Raw genomic sequence first — 9,209 nt, 5'->3', positions numbered from 1 at the left:
ACCAGAACCAGGAGGGGGACTGACCCCCGAGCTGCTGGGTCAGTGCTGGAGGGGAGCCTGATCTCCTCAGGCCTTCGACACATCCCAAGGCCTGCTTTAATATGCATCAACCAGCAGCTCCAACACACAGCAGCCAAAGACAGAAAATGGCCATAAAGCAAATTTACTGCCAGAGAGAACAGTGTCAGTTGCACTCCACAGCTCCAGCAAAACTCATTTATATCCATATAATGAGAGCAAAGAGCTGCACAGGGAGAAGGAAACGGTGGAGCTAAATGAAGGTGGACATGCCACCGACTGGAGGGGAAAAAAAAAAAACGAGGAAGAGCCAAGGTGACAAAAAGGTCAAACAAACTACCCCAATCAAGGGCACATTTATTTTTCCACAAGAAACACACAAACATGCAACAAGGTCATCACAATTCAATAAAGACCAATAGATTAAGAAGCCCTTTATAGTTTAATCAATGTCTGTCTATATCTTGCTTTTAGTTTATTTCAATTTGTCCTCGTATGAACCATTTTAAACAGCAATACTCAGACGCTGCTGAAGAGAAATCAAACCACAAAAGTCATGATTTGAAGATGTCAGTTAATATGGGCACTTAAATGCAAAACATTCAGATGTTTTACATGTCGTCAAATGAGTGAGGAGAGCAGCCAAACGCTATCACGTCCCCATCTGTGTAAATCAAAGCCAACAGAGGAAAAATAAAAGAAAATAGACTGCTCTAACTAACTGGAGTAAGTTGCAAAACCACAGTGCTAAATCACCAGAAAACCAGGGTGATGCTTTTAAAGAAGCCAATGATGTTTTCGTACGCAACAAAAAGCTTTGCATTGTCAATAAACTCGCTCACAGTTTGGTTAACATGCACCTCTAGGAGAACATTACTGTACCTTTGAAGGACATGAACCTAAGCTTTGTCTACTAAACGCTCACTTCAGTAACACACTCACACACATCCACACAGACAGACAGATACAAACACACAGTATATCCACACAAAATGTTAAGGTATCATTTAGAGAGAGAAGTACAGTTTGCAGTAGACACTACGAGAGGGTACAACTGTAAATACTTCATATGTCGGGACAAAGCGACTTAATCTCTTATCCCGCTTCTACTCAAATGGATAGTATGGAATGAATCTTAATAAGAGTAATACATTAAATGTTATGTTATAGTTCTTTTTTAGAGACAATCATTCAAAAAAAGACATCAAAAATATATGTTTTCTAATACATAGCATGTGAACGTCCTCCGATTGCAACCCCTTTTTGTTTAGAATCCTGGAGGTAGACACCCCATAAAGAAAACATCCACTGTCATTTAAACCAAGAATCCACCTTCTTGCTACACATTAAATCATGTATTAGATCTTAAAAATAGTAAATTGCATAAAAACCATCTCTCTCTTTAATTCGCACAAATACCAAAGCACGTTTTAGCGGTCGTTCCCATAGACGTCTGTACACACCTGAAAAGTCTAAAGGGCCTGCATCGTTCACACTACGAGACCGACACACGGAAAGGAAAAGTTGAAGAAGCAAACATTTGGATTTCTCTAGTTAATGAAACTTCATTCAACATGGAAAAAGAATCCCTGATAGATTGGAAGCATTCTCTCTTGCTGTCCCACTTTTATAAAGGGTGTCCAAAAGGTGTGAAGGAGAGAACTTGAAATGGAGCAGGCCAAAAAGTATTTACCACCTGGGTCAAAATCACACTTCAAATGACTTTAAGTAGTTTGTTTTAGCTTCTGTAGGGAACAGCCTGAACACACAGAACAGCAGTTTAAAGAAATATAATCCTATTAGTGGCTTGAAGTATTTAAGTAAACGCTTAAATGTGAAACTACTAATGTCTATAGTGTGGTTTTCTGGTTGCAGTGGAAGCAGGGAATGCAACATTTAGGCAACTCATAAGCAGAACAACATTATCATTTCTTTAGCATTCAGTTTTGGTTCACCTGTTGAATTCCTAGTCCAATATTTATTCACTTTTTGATCTGTTTTTGGTGTTTGCACAATAACAGAGGAAATATCTGGCTTTTAAGCTTCTAAATGCATTGAGCTACTCATTAAATTCAAACCTATTTTGTACGCTGTCAGCTTCTCGTTTTGTGTGGATAAAAATGTCACAATGAAGGCATGTGCGCTTTCAGCTGAGACTTTTTTCTCATGTAGTTGTCAAGCTACACACTCAATCCATGTGGTTTTTTTTATGCCTCAGGCCTTTTTTCTTTCATCTTTACCCATAATTGCAGTGATTGTGTATTCTCATCCAGCTGCTGACACAACGCTGGTGCAAGCATGTCAGCTTAAACAGAATGCACGTAAATTAATTAACGTAATTAATTTCCCCAATGCAACTTGCAAATGTATGCATACACTAAATCGCATGGTTAATAAAATATCAATATTAACATGAGATTGGTGAAAGTTCAGTCAGGTATATGGTAAAAAAACAAGGATGCAAGGCGTCTGAACAAACTGATTAAAAAAGCTGGTTCTGTTGCTGGAATCAGATTGAACTCAGTGGAGGATGAGGTGGAGAGACGTGCACTGAGCCCGTAAAGTTATTGTATTGCATTGTTTTGTATATTCCTGTGTTTTTGCATCATAAACGTTAAACACTGCTTTTAATTTATCTTTAAAATAAAGTTGAAATATATGAACAAATCTATATATCTATGGATATTTATGAATTTTCCACTGGGTGATAGAGGTTGGCATCAGAATGGGTTGAGATGTATGCTGGTGAGTTACACCTCATAACTGTGGCTGCATGTATTCTGTGTAGAAACAGATGAAAGACTGAAGGTGCTGCTCTGTGATTTTAGCATCTTGTGTTTTCAATGTTCTGCTAATGCACTTCCTCTCTACACCTTGTGTCTAAACACAGTGTGAGAGTGAACCCAAACAGTACAGTTAAAAGCTGGACAGCTAAACAATGAGCTGAGGGGAGGTTTCCACATTGCCATTTGATACACAATTATTTTATAAATGCTGAATACAACTGCATTAAACATCTTCAAAGTGAAACATGCATGATGAAATTAACAGTAATCAAAGCTAATGTTGGAGAAAATATCCTTTGTAATTATTTAAAATGAAGAGTTAAATATCAATATGAACTGCACTAATCATCAGGTTGGGGAATTTGCACAAATAATGACAGACGGGTAAATATAAATATAAAAAACATGAATCCTCACAGTTCTAATTTTGGTAGAAACACCTCATACCAGCTTGTGAATGTGTCTCTGCTTGGCTGCCATATTGCAGAGGGATTCAAGCCAGCTGAAATACTACAAAACACCAGTTGTTTGTGCTGTTTTGGATTGAAATAAATGCTTTAACCAAGAAATTGTATAAAAATTACAGTATCTTAGTATTCCAAATGTGTTGAATTTGATATCACAGGAACACACTAAGTTAAGCTGTGTGTAGCTCTAACTCAGGAAAACCCAACTGATACTATGAGTGTAGGCAAATACACTCCATTTACCATTTCTGAAAATAATGTGTGTCTCAGTGGAAATATTTACTTATGTAAAACATATATACATATATGTAATTTGTATAATAATTCGCCTGAAATGCAATTAAAACTCAATTGTGAGGCCTGCAAAAATATGTGTAATTTTTACACATATCTTTAAGAAATTCATATGTAAATTTCCAAACAAATGTACACAATCAAAGTCAATTTATAGCAAAAACAATCAACAATATGCTTGGAGGCAAATGAAGGTGGGTATGCTTGTCTTAATTATTATATTATAGAAATATTATTGTTATGATCTACAGAAAGTAATGTATTTTTGGACAACTCACAACTATAATCTACCAACATATCGTTCATCATCACATATCATTGCTAAATATTTGATAGAAAGCAAACGGCTGGAAATCAGCAGAAAATTTATCCGTCAACATCCCTGTTAGACATGTGCAACACTGATTATCTGCATGAATATGGCATGTATGTGCATATATGTAGGGTGCTTTGATGCCAGAAAATGAGCACTTTATGATTTTAATAAGGAAAATAGGGTCTTTAGGTTCTTTAAATCAGCATCCTTAGTCCTGATTGCTGACTAACTGAAGTAAATCCCACCAATTTCTTGTTTCAGTGAGCTAAAACAAACTCTTAAGAATATTTGCAGTTTGATATTTAACCCAGGTTGTTTTCACCTTCAGACTCAACAAAAATGCCTGACTGTATCCGTTCCCATTTTCTGGACAAGTAGAAAAAAGAGAAATTTCCCATTTGGGGGGAAACAGCCATCTTCATGCTGCTAAAGCTTCCCCACCAATAATAAAGACACATTTACTGTATTTATTGGTGTCCCACAGGGGATCAACTACACAGATTCTACATTAAGGTAACAACAGCAGCATACGCTAAGACTACTTGTAATATAAGACGTCCATAACAAGTCATACATGTTTCAGTCCCTGACATACTGACAAATTTTGCCAGATTTTATGTATTCATGTTAATATGTGCCTGTGTATAGATATGTGGGACAGTCTTTATATTTTCTACATAGAAGAGTATAAAAATAAATTAAACTTACACCATTGACTCAAATTGAGCTTGAATTTAAAGGTATATCACATCTGCAAATGTATATTATGTATATTTTTTTAAAGCATTGCAAGCCATTTTATAAACATCAACATAAAAAAAGACAGATTTTCTTTGCAATATAAGACATTTTCCTAAAAATTAAATGACTGATTGAACAAAAATGTTGCCTCAAAGTGCTATGGAAGACTATGATTCACCCCCAAATTAAGCCCACAGCTGGGTGCCCACCAACAGCCCCGCTCATTAAAATTGATCAGATATACTTATGGAGAATTATGCAGCACTGGGTTATCTTTAATCTCTGGGTAAAGAAACATCACAGGATCTCCAGCAAGGACCTTCAAATAGTCTTTAGCTCGCAGGCGTGAAATCAAGGGGGGAAAGAGGAGAGCGTTTGAAAAAAAAAAAAAGCCTCAACCAGTAACATACTAGACCAGCATTTGCATGGTTTCTAGAATGATGCACTCTGCAGCTGAGGAGGAGGAGGCGGTGAGTGAGGCTGAAGCCATACATCAGGATCAACCTAATGACTATGAGAGAGCTCACGTAGGGAATGAGATGTTTCACCGCTCCCTGTACAAGCAGATGAACCCAGTACAGTGAACAACAGCAAACAGGCTCACGAGAGACTTGTAGATCTCAGGCGAGCAGGAGCGCTGGCCAAGATGGATCTCCAGTGGGAAAACCGTCGATGTTTGAAAGAGGAACACCCATCTGTGTATTCAGCTTTTCTCCTCAAGGACTCAAAGCCAGCACAATAACGCCTCCTTGCACGCAAGCGCGCCGCTCACCCCTCATGTATGGTCAGCATGATGGATCGTGCCAACGCCTGGGTTTGCTCCAACCGGGAGAATAATAATGCAGGCTTTATATTCACAGAGGTCAGCGTCATCAGTGTGTCAACAAAACAAATGAGTTTAACCTTGGAGCGTAGGCGCAAATCCCACTTCACAACCTCAGCCTTTCAAGTTACAACACATCGCAACAAGCAGTAAACTGACTGGTCAGAAGCTTGTTTCGTCCATTTCATCTCTCCTCTCACGGACAGTCTACAAGGTTAACCGTACAACATACATTTATGACCAAACACCATATTTCACAGCCTTTAGCTCTCTGGAATCTACGTCATGCACTACAGAACACACAGAATAACTGATCCGTCGTATCACAAGTGGAAAATGTCAGAGATGCCCAGTGCAACCTTAAATGACATCACCAGAGCGAAGATCCTCTCCTTCAAATCACAAAACCAGGTTTCACAACTTGTTACAGGTCAATAGTTAATTATAATAGTAAAAAGGGGAAGCAAGTAATCAATTATCATTCAAATGAGAAGCTGAAATTCTCTTAAATGTATCTCAACAATATCAAGCAACAGCTGATCCGCTGACACCTCACCCTTCTGCAGGTATTTGCTTGACATTCATTATGCAGCGTTAGTCGGGGCCATGCATTCTGGAGATCAGCATTTACAAATATGCCTGTGTTTAGTTCTGGCCCCTTGTCGGTTTACTGCACGTACAGCCAAACAGTTTCAGTTGAACCGAAAACAGGTCTAATACCATTTAACTGCACCTATCACCATCAACCTTCATCACGTGCCATGGACACGCCATGCTCAAGGCGTGAATAAAGAGACAGCAGGGGGGAATTCTAGGTTATACAAACCATAACATTGATTAGAACCATTATTTTTGCTTCCATTGCTCTCGTGCCACCACTTCTGTAGGATATTTTAGCTTGTGGGGAGTAAAGAATTGTCGACTGCATGTTGGCCGGTCATGCAGCGTCCCTGTTCTCTGGGAGATGGCGGGGCTTTGAGTTCCTGTGTACCAGCTCAGCTGACCATCACTCCTTCAGGTTGTCCTCGCCGACCCCCTGGGCCGACAGCTCTGTCAGGACGTTGTCCAAGTAGTTGGGGTCGGGGTAGCCGTGACCGGTCAGGTTGGAGCCAAATTCTGTCTTGTGGTGAATCTCATTCCACACCACAGTGTCTGACTCGCCTGTGGTGCTGGACGTGCCGATGGTGAAGATTAGGCGTCTGTCCCAGGCCATGATCAGTAGCTTCAAAACCTGGAGACACACAAACAAAAAGAAGGGTTTTGAAAAATGTCATTACAGCAAATAAATAAATAAACAGACCACGTGCAGGACCACTGTTTCCTGGGCCTGGTGTCAGAGCTCACCTTCCTGCCTTTCTCGTTGTCAGGGAGGTAGCAGTGTCGAGGGAACCCTCTGGCACTGAACTTCTTCCCAGGGTTGGGGTGCTCATTGGTCTGGAAAAATGTCAACAACAAAAACAAACGTTACAACTCCTTCCCTTCCAATTACGACATAATTATGTGGGAAATGTCACCAGCACCCACAGGACAAGCTTTATTGTTCACATTGCTTACAATGGCCTTTTGTAAAAATTATCTGAGAAATATGCTACTGTAAACATTGAATTATCTCTTTAATGATCTTATTTTAGATTGGCTCTTTCAAGCCTCCAATGTAAAAAAAAAAAAAAACCTCAGGTTGAATAAATCATGTCTACACATGGGTAAGAATAGGGGGAGAAAACCCAAAACCCTATTAATAAAGGGTATGGTACAGTTACAGTTATAGCGCCCCAGTGACGACAAACTGCTATTTCAAGCCTGTTTTGTGTTCTTTCTGCCTCTATTAAGCTCCCTGGATGGGTTAAATGTCCTATTTTCTCCACTGACTGTCTTCCTCTCTTTATTAAGACAGAAATGTGTGCATACACATCTTTCACTAAAAAGCCAATCTCAGTGCAAATCAGCAGTAAAACTATGTATTTAAAAGTGATATCTAATAAGTTTTTGATTGTAAATTTGTTATCACGTCTCCACTATGAAACCAAGACAGACGGCTGTGTTAATCGTCATTCATCTGGTGAATATAAAACTACTTTAATCCAACCGAATGTTATTTTACTGTTGTCCATTGAGAGTATTACACTTCTGTCAGCATGTTTAGAGGGTGAACTGAGGAAGAGTAATTCTCTCTGGCAATAGTGCATTATGCTGCTGTGCTGAACTGAGTGGTCAGGTGACCCCTGGTATTCTCTGACCCAGGGGACACTAATCCTGCTCTGCTAGCGTAAAAAGGTCAGTTTACTGACTTCATTAAAGCTCGTCTCAGCAGTGAGGATAAAAAAACGCAGTCCTCTCATCTCCACCAACCCACCAGCTCAGGTTTTAAAACACTCAGGTGCAAATAACCTTTTTTGGACTCAGCTTAGTTTTGCTTTTTTCCTATTTATGTTTGTATTCATTCATTTCACATATACACTACTGTTCAAAAGTTTGGGGTCACCCAGGCTATTTCATGTTTTCCATGAAAACTCACACTTTTATTCATGTGCTAACAGAATTGCACAAGGGTTTTCTAATTATCAATTAGCCTTTCAACATGATTAGCTAACACAATGTAGCATTAGAACACAGGAGTGATGGTTGCTGGAAATTTGTAATGGAATGTCTACATAGGAGTACAGAGACTCCTATGTAGATATTCCATTACAAATCAGCCGTTTCCAGCTAGAATCGTCATTTAACACATTAACAGTGTCTAGACTGTATTTCTGATTAATTTAATGTTATTTTCAATGAAAAAAACTGTCTTTCTTTTAAAAATAAGGACATTTCTGTCCCTTGACCCTAAACTTTTGAATGGTAGTGTATATCGTATATATATAAAGACAAAGGTAAGGGCAAGAAAATGGCCAATATGACTACTACACGTGTCGCACATTTTTAAAAATTGTCTGTCTTTGCCCAGAACTGCTGTGTGATCCCTGAGAGTGCAGTTCCCTCGCTGCCCCAACACCTCAACTTCCTGCACGAACAACTGCCCGTCAGGCTTAAGCGGATAAGCAGTTGTAGAAAGTTCAGAGATTTAGAGAGACGGTGTGAGAGACAGTGGATCAGGGCACAGAGGCGGCACGGTGGATTTAGTAAAGGGAGACAGCTCTCACCTGGATCCCGGCAGGAATGTCGTAGACAATGCGGATGGTCTTGGAGTCTGGGTAGCCAGGCAGGCAGTGGGGGATGACGTGGTACTCCATCTTCCCAGGGGGCTGGGTGCCCGTTTTCTCCCCATAGATGGTTTTGCATGTTGGGCACTGAAGACTGCCATCCTGCTTGAAGAGAAATACACAGAATTTGTGACAATAATTGGCTAAGTTATCTTTTCTTTTTCTAAAAGTAAAAAAAAATGTCTGATTTCCAGTGATAAGAACATTTTTTCAACAGTTTAATGAAAACCCATCCCAGTTAATGTAAAGGACAGTTAATTTGTGATGCTTAAAGCTATAAAAACATAAATTTAAAGCAGCATTAATCAACAATGTTGTGTTGACAATTAGTCAAGTGAGTATGTGTACTGGAGAAGGAGTCACTTACTTATATAAAATATTATCAGCCGGCTCTGTGCCTTTTGGCTGTACAGAGCTTTGTGCCTTTGGGTTTATCTGTTGATGTCAGCATCAAGCTACTGAACATAACTGAGTATAAAGCATTTGGTTGTGAAGCCTGAAACATAACACCAAATCAATGCTTGCGTTAATGTTTGAGTGCTATGTAGCAATTTCTTTAAA

The 9,209-nt window shown here is 39.3% G+C and overlaps 1 protein-coding gene across 2 annotated transcripts in view; it reads right to left on the bottom strand.

Moving 5' to 3' along the window:
* Window positions 1–345: 345 nt before the first annotated feature.
* The window catches only part of dtx1 (deltex 1, E3 ubiquitin ligase), a 57,775-nt gene continuing 48,911 nt past the window's right edge, over window positions 346–9,209 (bottom strand). For both annotated transcript variants that reach the window (XM_055011511.1, XM_023295065.3), the window contains exons 8-10: window positions 8,589–8,750; window positions 6,790–6,879; window positions 346–6,676 (exon numbers count right to left, since the gene is read on the bottom strand). In XM_055011511.1, coding sequence (XP_054867486.1) covers window positions 6,452–6,676; window positions 6,790–6,879; window positions 8,589–8,750 — 477 coding nt within the window. In that variant the 3' untranslated portion in view covers window positions 346–6,451. The remainder of the gene's footprint in view (window positions 6,677–6,789; window positions 6,880–8,588; window positions 8,751–9,209) is intronic.

Source organism: Amphiprion ocellaris, chromosome 6 (assembly GCF_022539595.1).
Source record: "Amphiprion ocellaris isolate individual 3 ecotype Okinawa chromosome 6, ASM2253959v1, whole genome shotgun sequence".
Lineage (NCBI taxonomy): Eukaryota > Metazoa > Chordata > Actinopteri > Pomacentridae > Amphiprion > Amphiprion ocellaris.
The sequence above is the reverse complement of the archived record's forward strand: the minus strand, read 5'-3'. Positions and strand labels throughout refer to the sequence as shown.